Source organism: Drosophila yakuba, chromosome 3R (assembly GCF_016746365.2).
Source record: "Drosophila yakuba strain Tai18E2 chromosome 3R, Prin_Dyak_Tai18E2_2.1, whole genome shotgun sequence".
In the NCBI taxonomy this organism is placed as follows: Eukaryota; Metazoa; Arthropoda; class Insecta; order Diptera; family Drosophilidae; genus Drosophila; species Drosophila yakuba.
In genome coordinates this window covers 18,693,529-18,709,879 of record NC_052530.2, presented here as the reverse complement: position 1 = coordinate 18,709,879, position 16,351 = coordinate 18,693,529, and the positions used below count along the sequence as shown (strand labels likewise).

The following is a 16,351-nucleotide window of genomic DNA, read 5'->3' as shown; positions in this document are numbered from 1 at the left end:
TTAAGGCAAGTAATATATGTAATATATTACTGTAATACATTACAGGATCGTAGGTAACTGTGATTTCTTGAAAATCACGACTTAAGATTTGCTGCCGAGTGCGACCAATTGTTGAATGGAAATCAATAGTGTACTTTTATTACATTAAATCTACAATAGAACGGCGTACTTTGTTCTTTATTCTAAATTGGAGCTTAAAATAGTTTGTGGCGTGTGCACGGGTGGCATACGCGAAATCCGGCAAACCAAAACAGAGCCACGACCCGATTCGATTCGTTTCAATTCTCTAGTATTTCTTGATCGTTTTCCGGATGAGTGCCAGGCGCTGTTTGTGGGCCTCCGTGACGGCAGCCCGCTTGTAGGGACGCAGTTCGTCCGTACCGAATCCGGGTATCCACATGTTGTACTTCCGTTCAAAGTGCAGCTGTACGTCGCGCACCTCGATCTTGTTGGACTTTCGGTGCTTGGCGAAGGCGCTCGTGGACTTGACGGTGTCCTCAACAAAGTCGTCGATGATCTGGAGCAGCAGCTCCTCCACATCCTCGTCCAGTTGTGTGGTCGTATCCACCTCTCGGACGAGTTCTGTGAGACGCGGCTTGGTTAGCATCTGAAATGGGCAACAAAGTTAAGCTGGAACCAGGCGTAATCCGTGTGCACGCCATAAGGCACGCATCTTACGGGAGTGTTCTCGGAGCCGGCGGCGGATGATGTGTGATTGGATGACTTGCTACCACCAGATGGGGTGCCCATGCCCGTACCCGTGCCCAAACCGGAAACCGGAACGCCGTTCTGCGAGGATGAGTTGCTGTTGTTGGTCATCGGACTGTGCTGGGAGGGCGAGGCCATGGGTGGGTCGTGGAACTGTCCGCTGGCGGACGATGTGGAGTTGTGGTTGTGGTGCAGGTGGTGCTCGGCGACGCCGTTGCTATCGAAAGTGGTAAAGAGATCCGACATTGCTTTTGGGTTTCTTCAGAGTCAAATCAAGTGGGTGGGTGGTTGGTTGGTTGGTTGGTTGGTTGAAAGTGGGACAGGTTGGTGGGCGAGGACAGTACAGAAAGGTTTTTGGGGGAGTGGGTAAGAGTGCAGAACCAAAGCCAAAAGCGTTATTGTACTTGTTGTAGTTTTTGTTGTTTTTGTTGTGTCGTCCTGCTTTCTCAACTGCAGTCGGTGTTTGTGTGTGTGTGGGTGTTTGATTGCAAGCGAAATGAAAGTAAAAGAATAGTAGTTGTCAATTTCACGCGTGTGGTCTTAAAAATCCGTCGCTTTGTGTTTTGTAAAATAAAACTGTTACTTAGCAGTTGCTCTTAGCTCAGGCCACACTTACAATAATTGCGGTATAGACACTGTGATCTTATAGTATGTTTTTCCTAAATTACTAAACAAAATAAAAATAAGCAGAGCAACCACAGCCAAATCAACAGTAGGACCAGTTGCGGGCGACTCTGAAATCCGCGCGAGTAAGCCAAACCATTTTGGTATATTTATGTTGAAATGTAGTATATTTTTGTGGAGTTCAAAACAAAACAAAGACGGCGTATTTTGCAAATATCACGCAGATAAGGAAAACATTCTACTTATTAATTTGGCACAATAACTGCGCAAAAGCAACATGTCAGCGACTGAAGAAACAACAGCGGACAGTCAGATGCCCGAGAATGTGGAGGATGTGGAATTCGTGGACATGGCGTTCACAAAGGAGTTGCGTAAAGCCACTAAAGATGTGCATAATCTTACTGATGTTCTAGTAAATGCAAAGTTCGCACTTGGTGGGTTTATTGTTCATTACCATTACTATTACCAGGAGTTATTAGACATTTCTCTTCTTTCGCAGCCCTTTCGGATGACGAGGTCTGGTACGATGGACTCCTGGCCTTCTACGAACTCTACAAATTCTTCGAGACCCATCTTCCGGAGCGCCTGCTGCCCAAAGAATTCCGCAGAACAGCGGCATTCGAAAGGGATTTCGACTATTTCTACGGCTCCGATTGGCGAAAGGAATACGAAATTCGTCCGGCGGTGCAGAAGTATCTCGAGCACCTGGAGAAGATTGCCGCCCAGAACGAACTCTTGCTGTTTGCCTACTCCTATCAGATGTACATGGCTTTGATGTCCGGCGGACAAATGCTGCAGAAGAAGCGTATGATCGCTCGCAAGCTGTGGATCTTTTCAAAGTCCGACGACGAGGAGCAGCAAAAGCAGGCCGACAAGGAGGCCGAGTTGGCCACCGCCAGAGCGGCTGATGGATCTTTGAACCAAGACGACTTGGAGGCCAGACCAATGCCTGCCCAGGTTACCATTTGTCCGCCTGGATGTGAGGCCACTTATTTTCCTGAAAAGGTGCGTAGCTCTTGACTTTGTCGCTTCGAAAGTATTTATAATAATGCCCAACAATCCAAATTCAGATCTCAGTCTTGAAGGCCAAACTAAGACGCGTTTTCAACAATCACTACGGAGCTTTCGACGATGACTTGCGAGCTGCTTTTATCGAGGAGAGTCGTAACGTATTTCGCTTAAATATTGAAGTAGTGCGGACTATAAAAGGCGTGAATCGTGCCAATCTTAGGAAGCTGGCCCTCGCACTAATCTTCGTTTCCAGTATTGTAGTGGCTGTAAAATTTGCTCTCAAGTAGGAAAAGTGCGGAACCAAAATGTAAGCTCTCTTGGGCAAGTTAGAATTGTGATCACACATTATTTAGTGGCTTGTTAAATAGTAAATAAACTGAAATTGAACTGATTCTCACAAGTTTTTTAAGAGTATTTATTGGGAATTTCCGGTGGCGAATCAATCAAGCAGTCCTCTCCTATTTAACCAAGGCATAACTCGCTCTATGTTGGCCCTATATCGTTCGTTACTGAAAATGGCTGCCCTTAGCGATTCGGCACTCTTATCATCTCCCAAAAAGCTTTCCGTGGAAAAGTCATCAGTTGTCTTGTTCAGGCACATCGACAAGGTGGTGAGCACGGTTTCAACAGCTTGAAGAAAAACATAAATTAATCAGATAGCTATAGATTTAAAACCCTTTCGTTAATTACCAAAAATTGAGTGCTGTATCAGAATGGCGTGCAGTTCCTTAAGAGAGGGAACAAATCCGTTGTAGTTCAACAGCTTAGCATGCTCCTGCAAGTTTTGGTGATACCATCGGATGAGGTAGTCAAACTGATCGACTTTGATGTCCAGTTGAGTGGAGCTCATTATGAAGTAGTACAGATCCTGGGCAGGATTTCCGTACTTCGTGACTTGATGATCCAGCAGAAAGGTTTCCTTTACACGACCATCTGAGTCGTGTTGGAACATAATGTTGTTTATCCAGGCATCGCCATGATTGAGCACATTAAACTCTTGCTCATCTATCTTGGCATCTTCAATTACTCTGTCCACATGAGTATCCAAGAACTCTGGCTGCAAATTGTGATTTTTGGAACTGAGTTACAAAGAACTAAGCAAAATACCTTACCAATTTGTGCAGGTACTCATCCACGCCGTCAAACTTGGCCACTTCTTCCATGAAGGACTTCTTTGTGTGAGCGAATATACCCTTAAAAACAGGTGCAGTTTGTTCCGTGAAAATGCCAGTGTCGTATCTGGATGGATAGGGCCCATGGAGCTCCTTGTACTTCAGAGAGGCTGCATGCCACTGTGCCAGCTTCTTCAGCGTGCATTTGGTATGCTCCAAGTCCATTCCAATCAGGCGATCGGCCATCTTAAAGCCGCTCGGCTGCAGGTTCTCCAGAATCAGATACTCCTCGCTGACATCCTTGGTGAGTCGAAAGGACTTGGCACTAAATGTGACTGGCAGGCCAACATCCTTGTAGAGACCCTCAAAGGCGGGCACATAGGTGCTGTAGACCTCGATCTCTTTTGGGAACAGGTTAAAATCGGAAAAGTTGATCCCGTCATTGGCGGTGTGCACTTTCAGGATGTACGAGAAGGTCTTAACGCTGTTGTCTGTTGAGTTAATAATTGGTTTTAGTATGATAAATTTATGTAAGGAAGTGAGGTATACATATTACCTTTTAGCTGCGCCTCGATCTCGACCTTCAGCAGCTTGGAAGCAAAGTTGTCGCCAGGCTTCGTCGCCGACTTGGAAGTGCCGCTTAAAATCTTCTCGAAATTTGGTTCCGTGGAAGCAATGATGTCCTTGAAGTCGCTAACATTCAGCCAGTCCAGGATCTGATCCGTATTCTCCGTCTGTGGCTGCTGAGGTGTCTGCTGTGATGTCTGTAGTGCCAGCAGTTCGATGGGAATTGGGTCCGTGCTAGAGAAGTAGTAGTAGTATTTATCATTTGGCAAACATCTCATTTGCGAAATATTCACCTGGCTTCCAGAAAACCTCTATTATCCAACCAAGGCAGAATCCGTTCGATGTATCCTTGATAGCGCTTGTTGGCGTACAAACCATTCCTGAAACCGACCCCAGCTTCAGAGTCCGACATAAAATTATCAAATGTGGCCGACTGAGTGGGATCCAAGAGAACCACTGGCAACACGGAGATGGTTGGGAATAGCATCCAACCACCGTACTTGATTATCGTACGGTGCAATTCCCTTAGCGAGGGCTTGTGGCCAGTGAATCCCAAAATGTCCAAGTGCTTGACCAGCTGCTCGTGGTAATGCCTGATGAAGAAGTCGAAGTAGTCCAGCTTGTAATCAATTTGCACCGAGGTCATGATGAGGTAGATCACATCCATGGCGGGAGTGCCGTATTTGGGGTTCTGGAAATCGACAAAGACCATATCCTCCAAAGCCCCCTTGGCGTCCATCTTAAAGAGGAGATTATTCATCCAGCAATCGCCATGGTTCAGCGCATTGAACTCGTTGGGATCAATGACACCAAGTTTCATGAACTCCATGGTGAGGCCATCGAGGGCTTTTACCTAATCAAATTGGATAGAAAACTAATGATCAGATGAGACTATTTATATTTGCATACGCGTATAGCTTACAAGCTTCTCCCGATAGGCTTCTCCGTTCTTGAACTTATCCAGGTTGGCCAGGAACGACGTTCTAAAGGATCCCAACATGCCTTCCATAAACGCAATGATAGCTTCCTTGTTATTGCCCATCATGCCGTATAAGAATATATCGGGATAGGGTCCATGCACCTGGACCATCGTCGCTCCTGCTGCATGGAACTGAGCCAGTCTGGTCAATGCGAACTTGGTTTGCTCCAAGTTGAGGCACTCCAGACGATTGATGTTTTTGAACCCATTCTGGCCGAGATCGTGCATCAGCACCGTGTTGGCCAGCTTGGGCTCCTTGGTGGCGTCCAGTTTGAATGCTCTTGGAGCAAACTTGATGTGCAGACCCTTGGCCTTGTAGAGCTCCTCCATTTTCGGTAGAATCTCGGTGTAGGCCGCGTTCTCGCTGGTAAAGAAGTTGGCCATGGCCATCATCTGTTCCATTTGCGGCGTATCGTGGGGCACTTTCATCATGAAGGAGACCAGCTTGGTGCTCTTGTCTAAGAAATAATTACATATTTGTATTTTAACTACTTAAAATTCCAGTGATAATTGCATCATTAAAGAGCTATTGAGTCGGTCAGTAAGCCAACTAACAGCATCGTCATTGTGAATAACAAATCAATTTTCAAACATTTATAATCGACTGACCATAATGATAAGAGTACAGGTACTACAAGTGATATCTTATCGCAGACCTACGCGAAGAAACCCACCCACTTTATTTCTGGCTTTACGAGATTGTCCCAAATTGCTGCTATAAATAGTAGTGCACAGTGAACTCACCGGTCAGCTCCACATCTATGTGGATTCTCAGCATAAGTGTGGCATAGTTCTCTCCGGGCGCCATGGCGGGCTTCACCCGGAAGCCCACTATCTTGGCGAACTGATCCACAGTGGCGGTGAGTAGTTCCTCAAATTGCGTTTCATTCAGCCACTTGGGCACCAAATTGCTGTCATCAACCGCTGGCTCAGACTTGGTGGGTGGAGCTGTGGGTTCAGAGTTCACCTGCGGCTTTGGTGCTGGTTGAGAAGTTTTCACTTCATAGCTCTGCTTTTGCTTGGAATTTCGCAAACCCATTTTATAAGAATTATTTTGTATATTTTGATGTAGTAATCTTTACTAGCGATTCCCGTCTGTTCCACTGGACGATCGACACTGAACTGGTATGCGGCACACGACTGGGTGCCCAAGTTATGCATTCCTAATCACTGGTTCGCTAATCACTCGATAGCGGCGATAGCAAATTGGCATTAAACAAACCTTTGTTATTTCATCAGTTTTAACAAATTTACGCGTTTTTATAACCAATCGTTAAGTGCGATACCAGTGAACCTAGGCCTATCAATGCAATAAGAATGATTAGGTTGATAGGTTTAACTATCAGCTGGTTTCTTTATCAGTTTCTGTGTTCTTCATTAGAAGAATTGCTGGTTACCTCTAGTCTGACACGTATCTTTATCTTTAATCTAAGCCTATAAAAAAAAAACATATTTTTATACGAGTATATTAATCAAACAGTATATACATTTATTTGTATCTTTGTCCATCAAGTAATTTTCAAACAATGTCAACAATTTATTGATGCTTCATCATAACACAGTTTTGATAACTTCTAATAACTTTTGATAAATTAGGGATCGAGAAGGCCCCTCCTGTTAAGCCAAGGCAAAATCTTTTCAATATGGGCTTTGTAACGCTCGTTGCCAAAAAGTTTTAATCTAAGGACTTCGGATTCCGGAGTCTCGACAAAGAATATTTCCGGATTGAAGCCCTCATCGGTTAGGCAAATAGTTAGGGTACTGATGACTGTGCCAATAGCTGTAAGTTATAATAAACGTGAGTAGAATTCTTATTAAATAGACCAAATGCCACGTACCGAAAGCCGGATGCTCTATCAGTATGGAGTGCAGTTCACTTAGTGAGGGCACGAAGCCGTTGTATTTCAACAATTTTGTGTGCTCCACTAGGTTTTCGTGATACCATCTGATCAGTTGGTCAAACCGATCGACCTTGATGTCCAGCTCCGCCGAGCTCATTAGGAAGTAGTAAAGATCCTGGGCCGGATTGCCGTACTTCGCATTCTGGTGATCCAGCAAGTAGGTTTCCTTGAGTCGACCCGCTGCGTCGTATTGGAACATGATGTTGTTTATCCAGGCATCGCCGTGGTTAAGCACATTGAACTCCTGCTCATTGATCTGGGCATCTGCCAGAACCTGGTCCACATGATTCTCCACAATCCATCCCTTTGAAAACAAATGTTGGTTAGTAATTGTAATAAAGAGTAGCATGGTGAAATTCCTTACCAGTTTGGGCACATATTCATCAGCGCCTTCAAACGTTCCGAATATCCGAATATAAGCGTCCTTGGCCGAGGCGAACATGCTGTGGAAAGTGTCTCTCGTCTGCTCAATATAGATTCCATCGTTGTACAGCGGCGGGTATGGACCATTTAGCTCCTTGTACTTGATGGAAGCTGCATGCCATTGGGCCAGTTTCTTCAGCGAACTCTTTGTGTGCTCCATGTCCAAACCCTTCATGCGATCGCCCATTTTGAAGCCCTTGGTCTGCAGATTTTCCATAAGCAGATATTCCTCATTGACTGGCTTATTGAGGACGAAGGAATTGGCACTGAAGGTGACCGTCAAGCCTGCATCCCTATAGAGCTGCTCAAAGGCGGGTACATATTTCCTGTACATTTCCATTTCCTTGGGAAACATATTGACGTCGGTAAAGTTATCGGGAGTGGACTTCGGCAGCACTTTCAGGATGTAGGAGAAGGTCTTGGCAGTGTTATCTGCAAGGATATTCTCAATGAAACCCACTCTCACACATATAACTACGTACCTTTCAGTTGGGTCTCGATATCAACCTTCAGGAGCCTGGAAGCAAAGTTGTCACCTGGCTTGGTGGCCGAGGACCAGGATCCGGCCACAATCTTTGCGAACTCGGGTTCGGCGGATGCAATGACTTCTGCAAAGTCATTCACATTTAGCCAGTTCAATATTTGATTGGGATCTTCGGATGCGATCGTTTTGGGCGGAAAGCTGCAATAAATTGATAAGTAACTGATGTATAATTACAATAATTTCAGCTTACTAGGCTTTCAGGAATCCCTTATTGTCCAGCCATGGCAGCACTTTTTCGATGTAGCCATGATAGCGTTTGTTGCCGTACATAAGATTCTTGAACTTAACGCTGGACTCGCTGTCTCCCAGGAAATTTTCAAAAGTGGCCGACTCGTTGGGATCCAGGAGCACCACTGGCAGCACGCTGATCGAGGGGAACAACGCCCAACTGCCATACTTGTACATCAGCAAGTGCAGTTCCCGGAGAGAAGGTTGCTTTCCGTTGAAACCCAGTAGGTCGAGGTGCTGGGTCAACTGCTCATGGTAATGGCTGATGAAGAACTCAAAGTAATCCAGCTTGTAGTCGATGTGCACCGAGGTAATGATGAAGTAGAACAGATCCTGAGTGGGTGAGCCGTATTTGGGGTTCTGGAAGTCGACGAACAGCATGTCCTCCACTTCCCCCTTTGAGTCCACCTTGAACAGGAGATTGTTCATCCAGCAATCGCCATGGTTGAGTACGTTAAACTCTTCCGGATCCGGCTCCATTAGGTGCTCAAAGTCCAGGAAAACCTCTGCAAACGCAATTTCCTAAATAAATGGGTCAGCATTAGGATATGATTTCTAATAAGTGAAAGTAACAACTTACTAGTTTCTCGCGAAACTCCTCTCCGTTCTTGAAGTTCTTCAAGTTGGCCATGAAGGCCGTTCGGAAGGAGGCAATCATTCCTTCGTAGAAGGCTATTAGGACCTCCTTGTTCCCACCCATAACTCCATTAACGAATCGATCTGCATAGGGTCCATTCACCTGCACATTCATCGCAGATGCTGCATGGAACTGGGCCAGTTTCTTCAGTGCGAACTTGGTTTGCTCCAAGTTGAGGCACTCCAGGCGATTGAGGTTCTTGAAACCATCCAGACTCAGATCATTCATCAGCACGGTGTTGGCCAACTTGGGCTCCTTATCGGCATCCAGTTTGAAGGCTTTGGGAGCAAAGGTGATATCGAGTCCCTTGGCCTTGTAAAGTGCCTCCAATTTGGGCAGTATATCGGAGTATACTTCATTCTCGCTGTTAAAGAAGTTGGCCATGGCTAACATCTGCTCCATTTGGGGTGTGTTGTGCGGAACCTTCATCATGAAGGAGACCAGTTTGGTGCTCTTGTCTGGTTGGGAGATCGTAATTGGAAAACTCGTTAGTTGAAATATTCACTGTAATAGCATTTGGGTAGTAAGCTAACTATTGCTGCACATGCACTTGCTATTGCTGGAAAATGACCCAAACAACAAGCAATAATAGTGTGCTGGCTATAAATACAATGAAGATACTACTTATCGCCAAGCTACCCAATTATGGGGCCTTCATGGGGAATGTCACGTCCTAGGGGAGGAGCACCTACCAGTGAGCTCCACATCTATGCTGATCCTTAGCATCAGCGTGGCATAGTTTTCGCCGGGTGCCATGGCGGGCTTCACCCGGAAGCCCACTATCTTGGCGAACTGATCCACATTGGCGGTGAGTAATGCCTCGAATTGCGTTTCATTCAACCAATCTGGTCCCAAATTGGGCTCCGCAATTGCAGGGCTGGGACTCCGTGGCGGGTCAGCCGTAGTGGTTGACCCCTCAATTTTCGCGTTTGATGAGCCAGAACTTATTACGGAGGCTTTTTTCTGATTCCGATCACCGGCGGAAGCCACCTCGTAGCTTTTTTTCGACTTGGAATTACGCAGTCCCATTGTGGGGCGATTGTGGTTTGGGTTTGACTAGAACTCGCGAATTCTGTACGTCCGTTTCGCTGCGGGAACGGCTGTGAACTGATGTTTGGCCGCCCAAGTTCCCCCTTACTAGTAGTTATGCCGTTCAGATCGGCGTTGATATGGTTTAATTATTTCATCAGCGTCGACTACTTTAAGCTCTAGCGTATGCGAGTGTTTGAGCTATTCGCTGAGTGGGTGCTTTTCACTCAAATATAGAATCTATTCAGTGATAACAGTCGTACAGCTGATAAACCCGACGCACACACCTCAAACGAAAATGGGTGATAAAGGTTTATGAACTGATAATGCAATTATAATTATCTATTGTCTTTATTTAGTTACCTACAAACATAATATCAACAGTTTGTACATTTTTATTTGGTGACTTCGAAGGCGCCTCTTCTATGCGCCCAGGGAAGAATCTCCTTTTGGTGGCTGATGACACGGGGATTCTTGAACATGTTGTTCCGGAACTTGTCGCCAGCTCCCGCGCCGTCCATCAAACTGTCTATGTTGGCATCATCAGCGCTATCGATGAGGACAACGGGCAGCAGAATGGACACAATGGGCAGTACTGGGTTTAAAAGCAGTTAAAATTAGTATCAATTGATAGCTGAATATTCTGCAATTGACTTACTCCAGTCGCTATGAGTGAAGATGGATTGATGCAGGCTTCTGAGCGAAGGCACTGGTTTGGGGTACTTGAGCAGCTTAAGACTCTCGCTGAGCTTTTCGTGATAGTACTTGATCAAGTAATCAAACTTGGCTATCTTCAGCTCCAGTTGCGTGGAGGAGAGTATCAGGTAGAGTAGGTCTTGGGCCGGCGATGAGAAGCGACTCATTTGCAGATCCACAAAGTATACATCAGCCAGCTTGCCCGCCTCATCGTATTGGTACATGACGTTGTTGCACCAGGCATCTCCATGATTCAGCACTTTAAATTCTCCCTCGATCTTGGGCGCAAAGGCCTGGAACATGTCCTCCGCCTGGCTGCCATAGGACTCCTGCAAATGAACATTGTTTACTACGACTGCAGTTGAGGGTTTTTGTGCAGTATCCTTACCACATCCTTTGCCAAGTGCGAGGCATTGTAAAGGGGAAACGCTTCGACGTAGGCCTTCACTTGGTTTTGCCGAAACTCTTTGAAGTTGTCCTCTTTGCTGCACAGATTCCGTTTGTATTCCTCGGGATAGGCTCCTTTGAGCTCGAATCGCACTGCGGATGCGGCATGAAACTGGGCCAACTTCCCCAGAGTCGCCTCCGTATGCTGAATGTCCAAGCCATTTTGGCGCTTCACATTCCTGAATCCGCGCTGGCCCAGATCCTCCAGGACGATCAGTTCCTCGTCCAGCTTAACCTTTGACTCATAGTAACGTGGTCCAAAGGAAATCCTCTTTCCGGCTTCCCTGTACATCTGCTCGAACTCGGGAATATATTGTCCGTAGGTCTTGCGCTCCTTATCAAACACTTTCCAGCTGGCGACATTTTCCCGGTTGCTGGAGTTGGGCAAGATTTTTGCTATGTAGCAGGTGCTCTTCTGCGAGCCATCTAATAAAACAAAGAATATTTGAATATATTTTATATATACTAAATAATACATTTTCGAACTTTTTTGCTTTATTTACCATTAAATTCCAATTCAAAATGGGCTCTCAATAACAGCGTTGTGTAGTTTTCACCCTTTCCCGCCGTGGATTCCAACCGGAATGACTTAATTTTCTTGAGATCCGGAAAATCCCGATCCAGGATCGGCTCGAATTTCTGCTGATCCAGCCAGGCTGGGATCTGATCGATGGCACCATCCTCTTTTCCCTGAACCATTTCGTATACCGGTTGTCGTCGTTATTTGCTCAGTTTCGTGTGTGGGGCTGCCTTTTATTGGTATAACCACGTATAGCTTTTCGGTTGAAAGCTTTGGCTCCATTTCGCTAGATGATTAAAGTCGGTCGATTGGGAACGCTTTTCGATCAGGGTGGACCTGCTGATTATACCGAACGACAAAAAAGCGTCTAATCAGCCGTACTAGACAACTTGTATTTCTTGCTGACTGAACTTCAGTGATCACCTCTGTGCTTTTTTTTGCAGGCTCACTGTTACGGCGACTTTCTCAGCAATGACTGGCAGCCTTGACTTAATTATCTGCCTTCTCATAGTAGCTCTTAAAAGTATCTGCCCCCGTGTAATCAAATGCAATCTGAGCCTCCAAAAGCTGTTGATACTGTGCATAGTATTATAGTACTCTGAAGTCTTGTGTAATCAACGTGTATCTTATGTAAGCTTGTAAAGGGGGTATCTATTTATTGTAGAATCATATAGTTTAGTCTTCTTCGAAGTATCCACGATTCTCCATCCAGGGCAGCAGCTCTCTGATTTGCTCCCCAAACACGGGATTCCTAAAGAGCTCTTCAATGTCGTTGGCTGCGAAATCCGAGAGAACGATCGGCAGTATTTCCGTGGCAGCTTCAAATGCTGTCAAAGTCACAATTAGTTTTTAGACAAACAGATTATATGTTCTAATATGACCTACCCCAATGACCGTACTTCAGGAAATCTAATTGAAGATCCGTGAGACTGGGTTTCTTGCCCGCAAACTTTAAGATCTTCAGATTTTTGATCAACTGATCGTGATAGAACTTTACGTAGCCGTCAAATCGATTTGATTTTTCAGCTGGCACCGTGAGTAGCAAATTGAAAAGATCGTAAACAGCTGGTCCATATTTGGCAGTATGAAAGCCACTAAAAAGGGCGTCCTTAACATTTCCAAAAGCGTCTATTTGGAGTAGCAAGTTATTCGGCCAACAGGATCCATTCAGAATGACGTTGAAGGAAGTTCTCGTATCCAAAATCTCGATACCAGCTTTCACATACTTTTGAAAAGATTTCTAAGAATAACTGGGGTTAGTGAATGGGTATCTACAGTAAACTACGGATAATACCTACCACCTTATCTTCGTATTGTCTGGCGTCGTTCGAACGAAGACTTTCGTGAAATCTCAATTGATACGTGCTCTTCAGTTCGGCAACCTCATCATCCAATTTCGTGTGCTCCTCGAGCTTTGGAAGCTCCCTAATCTTGCCGGGATTCTTTGCTATATAGGCCGCTGTTCCGGCGTGATAAGCGGCCAGTTTCGAGAGTACGCCTTCCATGGCGGTCACGGACAAGCCTTTGCGGCCATTTGCCACGGAGTAACCCTTGTTTAGGATATACTCGCAGTAGATGTGATTGGATGTCTCCCTTGCCTTGATCACTGGTGGGCCAAAGTGAACGATCCTATCCGCATTTTGATATAGCTCCTCCAGGGCAGGTAACACCACCTCGAACATGTGTCGCTCCGTTGAGAAGTCTCCCTTTCTGGGCACTTTCAATCCAATTGACACCGCTTCTGGTGACTTGATTAGGTAGCTCACTTGGCGTTTCTTATTGTCTACGTTTAGTTTAATGTTAATATAAATAGGCAGATTCTATTTATAATTTCTTACCTGCCACAAGCACCTGGACATGAACACAGAGTGCCGGCTCGGCCAGTTGAGTCTCCCACTTCCATCGAAGACCCTCGATTTTTCTGAACTCTGGGATCTGCTTTACCAAAGCCTCCAAGTCCTTCTGATCCACCCAAGTCGGCAGAGAAGCATCCTGGGATTGTTGTGTTGCCAGTAGTGGGTGCGACATCCTCCTGCGTTCCCGATTGCAAACTAAACTCTTTGGGAGCCAAGAAAACCCCACGAGCAGTTTTCATATATGTGTACACAAGAATCGATAAGTGCGTTGATAGGGAATGTGGGTTGTATGATTGAAATTTATGAAGTCAGGCAAACATGATTGTGGACTTTTGAGTTATCTTAGATAAGTCAGAACATTCTATTAATTCGCACAAAATGAGTGCAAACTGTTTATTGGATAGTTAAGTAGCTTTGAAAACAGCTGCTATGTTTGCTCCTAAATCCCATCTATCATGACCTAATGCATATTGGATTCTGCCCTAATAGAGTTCGAAAAAAGTGTCGAAAAATAGCGAAAAATGCCAGAAATTGTAGCAAAATTCAATTAATTTGTCATAGCCATTTGACATGCAATGCACAAGGGGAGGAATCGGATAGTCAATCTCAGTCGATGGTTGAAAATGGTGTTTTTCAATGGGAAGAAGTTAATTTGAGCCACGTGCCATTTGAATTTTAAAGCCCTAGTTAGATTCCCACACCACAGGTGCCGGAAAGATCAACTTCAGGAGTTAAGATCAAGATATATGTATATGTATGTATAAATATGAAAGAGTTTACTAACGCGCTAATCGGCGGCACGTGAGGACACTTCATAGGCGTTGGGATGTGGCAAGCCACCCCGAAGGAGAGTTGTGCATACGGATGGCTATCTAATGCGGCATGAAGTGTCACAAATTCATCAAAACATATTGCACACCAAACTACCAAAACATTGCGAACGAGGGGTGCAGTCAACCCCCAGGTAGCAGCCCACTTTCCGACTTCCGAGCCCAATGTCCTTGCAATATCCGTTCCGAATTAATTTGGTCGCCGGAAAAAGGGCGCTAATCTGTTTGCGATGGGCGTTGAACGCAAAAATTCCTTGGTATTTAGCCTGGTTTCGAGGGAATCCCTCAAGTGTTACACTTGTTCCTGGGTTGTCCTTGGTTAGGGGTTGCTACAATTGACTTGGAACTGCTATCCTCCCTTCTACCTTTTGCGTTCTCCCCTCCGAGTGAGTGCCTCAATTTATTAATAATAATTTCACGCTTTGTTTGCCTTGTCAAATTTTGTATAATAGTTTTCCCTCCATTCGGCGGCGTCCGTTTAGGAAACCCCCGTGATATCTATGCAATGTGACTTCATTGGGACCACCGAATGGACCTTTCCAGCTGCGGAAATTCGCACGCAAATCACGACATGGTTCGCTTTGGTTTTGCCTCGGTTTTTTAGAAACAAGTGCGGGTTCTACTTAGGGGGATTATCAGGTGTACTTTGATGGTACTTTTGACTCTAAAGTCACCACCAAGTTTGGACAGCCAATTTGTTAGATTTAGTTTAATTGCCTTGCAGACATATCACAAAAAATTCGATCTTATTTGAAAGATACTTATTTTAATCTCTGTTTTTTGGATCAGACTCATTTGAATAGGCGAATAGGTGATTGGTAAATGTTTGTTTAAATGCTTCCAAAATGCAAATGAAATTAGAATGTTTATCTGACTTTTAAAAATGACTCCACGAATTAAAAAAAAATGCTTTAAGAAACAAAACAAATGCTGGTTTTTTTTATGTTATTTATTTTAAAATATTTTATAATATTTCTATTGTTTTTTAAACAATATATAAAAAATTAGGAAAACATTATTTATCTATTATTATTTATCCTATAACTACAATATTTGAACAAAACTGATCTGGCGAGAGGCAGTAATTACGTGTATTTGAGTATTTAAATTTTTTTACTCGATATCCCCAGCCTAAGCAACCTCACTAGGACAAACTGTGATTATAGGGTGAAGCAAAGTCGCGTTGATACGCCGCCGCAGGATGCAGATGATGTGGATGAATAGCCGGTGGAGGCGCCTGATGGTGACCATTCATGCTGCCATAGACATCGGACCGGGATTTGTGGGAGTTCGAGGGCGTGCCGCTCAGCAGCTCCGCCATGAAGCCAATGTAGGTGATGGCCAAGCGAAGGGTTTCGATGCGGGACAGCCGTTTCTCGTAGGCGAAAGTGGGCACCTTGCGGCGCAACTTGTCGAAGGCCTCGTTTAGGTTGAACATCCGACGGCGTTCGCGGATATTTGCGGCTCTCCGTTGGGCCATCGAAGCCACTCGCCGTCGCGTTTTCTTCGAGGAGCTGGAGGAGCCATTGGTCCTTCCATTCGTCGACGGACGCTGGGGCACCAAAGGAGTCACTTGGGAGCGCTGCCACAGAGCTTTAGAATTGAAGAACATATTAAGGCACTGCTTCCATGGGAGTTCCTTTCGAGGTACTTACACAAATCAGTGCAGGGAAACCCGGCGATGAGCTCCTGGTAGGGAACAATGGGCGGCGGTGGAGCCTCCTGACCCCAAAGCGGCTGGAATGGCACATCCGGCATATAGGTGGGCTGGTCACTGGGATGTGGGTGCTGCATGACTGTCTGCTGTATTGGATGTATTAGATGTATTAGTTGCTACTGCAATTGGAAGACCTTTGGTCTGTTCTGCTTGGAAGACTGTGTTGCAATAAATTCTGATTGTCCTCACGGTTTGCGAAGTCAGCTCGGTGCTGCTCCGAATTTTGCTTATTGGATTTTCCTCCCCGGCGGATGGCAACATCTGCTTGGAGGCCATTTTGGATTGGCAACAGTTTGCTGCGATCCGATTGGTCGTCCTTGCTGCAGGGTGGTTGCGCTACAATCTGATGTTCTGACTTCCAAATCTGATAGGAACTGAACAATTATGTCTTTTATCAAAATGGGAGATTTTATTATAATATTTTATTGTAGTCTATAGTAATTGAAACGTATTAGCGTCTAGCTAACGTCTAGCACGTTGTATAGTTAAAACTTAAAAATTCACGGCTTACAAAGTTTTGGT

General features: G+C 45.1%; 7 protein-coding genes across 8 annotated transcripts; 1 reads left to right on the top strand and 6 right to left on the bottom strand.

Annotated features, from left to right (window-relative positions):
* Positions 1 to 108: 108 nt before the first annotated feature.
* Positions 109 to 1,454, bottom strand: LOC6537411 (transcription initiation factor TFIID subunit 12). Of its 2 annotated transcripts, none has more exons than XM_015192848.2 (3): positions 1,325 to 1,454; positions 679 to 925; positions 109 to 607 (listed from the first exon to the last, which is right to left on the bottom strand). In XM_015192848.2, the coding sequence occupies exons 2-3, from the start codon at positions 844 to 846 to the stop codon at positions 287 to 289; spliced, it is 489 nt and encodes a 162-aa protein (XP_015048334.1). In that variant the 5' UTR covers positions 847 to 925; positions 1,325 to 1,454; the 3' UTR covers positions 109 to 286. The 2 variants fall into 2 exon arrangements, with proteins under 2 accessions (XP_015048334.1, XP_015048335.1); XM_015192849.2 differs by having other exon boundaries at positions 679 to 1,158; positions 1,325 to 1,437.
* Positions 1,455 to 1,499: 45 nt separating this feature from the next.
* On the top strand, positions 1,500 to 2,743 carry LOC6537410 (heme oxygenase 2). The gene is made up of 3 exons (XM_002097930.3): positions 1,500 to 1,766; positions 1,832 to 2,337; positions 2,403 to 2,743. Exons 1-3 carry the CDS (start codon positions 1,610 to 1,612, stop codon positions 2,628 to 2,630), a joined length of 891 nt encoding a protein of 296 aa, XP_002097966.1. The 5' UTR covers positions 1,500 to 1,609; the 3' UTR covers positions 2,631 to 2,743.
* LOC6537409 lies at positions 2,670 to 6,127 on the bottom strand. Its single transcript, XM_002097929.4, has 7 exons — positions 5,746 to 6,127; positions 4,945 to 5,459; positions 4,316 to 4,875; positions 4,012 to 4,256; positions 3,456 to 3,946; positions 3,034 to 3,400; positions 2,670 to 2,973 (listed from the first exon to the last, which is right to left on the bottom strand). The coding sequence occupies exons 1-7, from the start codon at positions 6,038 to 6,040 to the stop codon at positions 2,783 to 2,785; spliced, it is 2,664 nt and encodes an 887-aa protein (XP_002097965.3). The 5' UTR covers positions 6,041 to 6,127; the 3' UTR covers positions 2,670 to 2,782.
* A 387-nt stretch (positions 6,128 to 6,514) lies between these two features.
* LOC6537408 lies at positions 6,515 to 9,847 on the bottom strand. The gene is made up of 7 exons (XM_002097928.4): positions 9,427 to 9,847; positions 8,678 to 9,192; positions 8,060 to 8,619; positions 7,808 to 8,007; positions 7,267 to 7,757; positions 6,840 to 7,206; positions 6,515 to 6,781 (listed from the first exon to the last, which is right to left on the bottom strand). Exons 1-7 carry the CDS (start codon positions 9,761 to 9,763, stop codon positions 6,594 to 6,596), a joined length of 2,658 nt encoding a protein of 885 aa, XP_002097964.1. The 5' UTR covers positions 9,764 to 9,847; the 3' UTR covers positions 6,515 to 6,593.
* Positions 9,848 to 10,095: 248 nt separating this feature from the next.
* LOC6537407 lies at positions 10,096 to 11,650 on the bottom strand. The gene is made up of 4 exons (XM_002097927.3): positions 11,410 to 11,650; positions 10,848 to 11,332; positions 10,422 to 10,788; positions 10,096 to 10,358 (listed from the first exon to the last, which is right to left on the bottom strand). Exons 1-4 carry the CDS (start codon positions 11,603 to 11,605, stop codon positions 10,159 to 10,161), a joined length of 1,248 nt encoding a protein of 415 aa, XP_002097963.3. The 5' UTR covers positions 11,606 to 11,650; the 3' UTR covers positions 10,096 to 10,158.
* A 407-nt stretch (positions 11,651 to 12,057) lies between these two features.
* On the bottom strand, positions 12,058 to 13,507 carry LOC6537406. Its single transcript, XM_002097926.3, has 4 exons — positions 13,265 to 13,507; positions 12,725 to 13,209; positions 12,312 to 12,666; positions 12,058 to 12,253 (listed from the first exon to the last, which is right to left on the bottom strand). The coding sequence occupies exons 1-4, from the start codon at positions 13,452 to 13,454 to the stop codon at positions 12,102 to 12,104; spliced, it is 1,182 nt and encodes a 393-aa protein (XP_002097962.1). The 5' UTR covers positions 13,455 to 13,507; the 3' UTR covers positions 12,058 to 12,101.
* Positions 13,508 to 15,131: 1,624 nt separating this feature from the next.
* On the bottom strand, positions 15,132 to 16,000 carry LOC6537405 (protein Fer3). The gene is made up of 2 exons (XM_002097925.4): positions 15,768 to 16,000; positions 15,132 to 15,705 (listed from the first exon to the last, which is right to left on the bottom strand). Exons 1-2 carry the CDS (start codon positions 15,904 to 15,906, stop codon positions 15,257 to 15,259), a joined length of 588 nt encoding a protein of 195 aa, XP_002097961.2. The 5' UTR covers positions 15,907 to 16,000; the 3' UTR covers positions 15,132 to 15,256.
* Positions 16,001 to 16,351: the final 351 nt, after the last annotated feature.

Coding starts and splice junctions, on each gene's coding strand:
- LOC6537411 (XM_015192849.2), bottom strand. CDS start 954: ATGTCGGATCTCTTTACCACTTTCGATAGCAACGGCGTCGCCGAGCAC. Junction 608..678: donor CCGGCTCCGAGAACACTCCC/GTAAGATGCGTG, acceptor TGCCCATTTCAG/ATGCTAACCAAGCCGCGTCT.
- LOC6537410 (XM_002097930.3), top strand. CDS start 1,610: ATGTCAGCGACTGAAGAAACAACAGCGGACAGTCAGATGCCCGAGAAT. Junction 1,767..1,831: donor AAATGCAAAGTTCGCACTTG/GTGGGTTTATTG, acceptor CTTCTTTCGCAG/CCCTTTCGGATGACGAGGTC. Junction 2,338..2,402: donor CCACTTATTTTCCTGAAAAG/GTGCGTAGCTCT, acceptor ATCCAAATTCAG/ATCTCAGTCTTGAAGGCCAA.
- LOC6537409 (XM_002097929.4), bottom strand. CDS start 6,040: ATGGGTTTGCGAAATTCCAAGCAAAAGCAGAGCTATGAAGTGAAAACT. Junction 5,460..5,745: donor CATAGATGTGGAGCTGACCG/GTGAGTTCACTG, acceptor ATTATTTCTTAG/ACAAGAGCACCAAGCTGGTC. Junction 4,876..4,944: donor AAGCCTATCGGGAGAAGCTT/GTAAGCTATACG, acceptor CAATTTGATTAG/GTAAAAGCCCTCGATGGCCT.
- LOC6537408 (XM_002097928.4), bottom strand. CDS start 9,763: ATGGGACTGCGTAATTCCAAGTCGAAAAAAAGCTACGAGGTGGCTTCC. Junction 9,193..9,426: donor CATAGATGTGGAGCTCACTG/GTAGGTGCTCCT, acceptor TCTCCCAACCAG/ACAAGAGCACCAAACTGGTC. Junction 6,782..6,839: donor GATAGAGCATCCGGCTTTCG/GTACGTGGCATT, acceptor TATAACTTACAG/CTATTGGCACAGTCATCAGT.
- LOC6537407 (XM_002097927.3), bottom strand. CDS start 11,605: ATGGTTCAGGGAAAAGAGGATGGTGCCATCGATCAGATCCCAGCCTGG. Junction 11,333..11,409: donor TTTTGAATTGGAATTTAATG/GTAAATAAAGCA, acceptor TTGTTTTATTAG/ATGGCTCGCAGAAGAGCACC. Junction 10,359..10,421: donor CTTCACTCATAGCGACTGGA/GTAAGTCAATTG, acceptor TTTTAAACCCAG/TACTGCCCATTGTGTCCATT.
- LOC6537406 (XM_002097926.3), bottom strand. CDS start 13,454: ATGTCGCACCCACTACTGGCAACACAACAATCCCAGGATGCTTCTCTG. Junction 13,210..13,264: donor TGTCCAGGTGCTTGTGGCAG/GTAAGAAATTAT, acceptor AACTAAACGTAG/ACAATAAGAAACGCCAAGTG. Junction 12,667..12,724: donor GACAATACGAAGATAAGGTG/GTAGGTATTATC, acceptor AGTTATTCTTAG/AAATCTTTTCAAAAGTATGT.
- LOC6537405 (XM_002097925.4), bottom strand. CDS start 15,906: ATGCAGCACCCACATCCCAGTGACCAGCCCACCTATATGCCGGATGTG. Junction 15,706..15,767: donor GTTTCCCTGCACTGATTTGT/GTAAGTACCTCG, acceptor TCAATTCTAAAG/CTCTGTGGCAGCGCTCCCAA.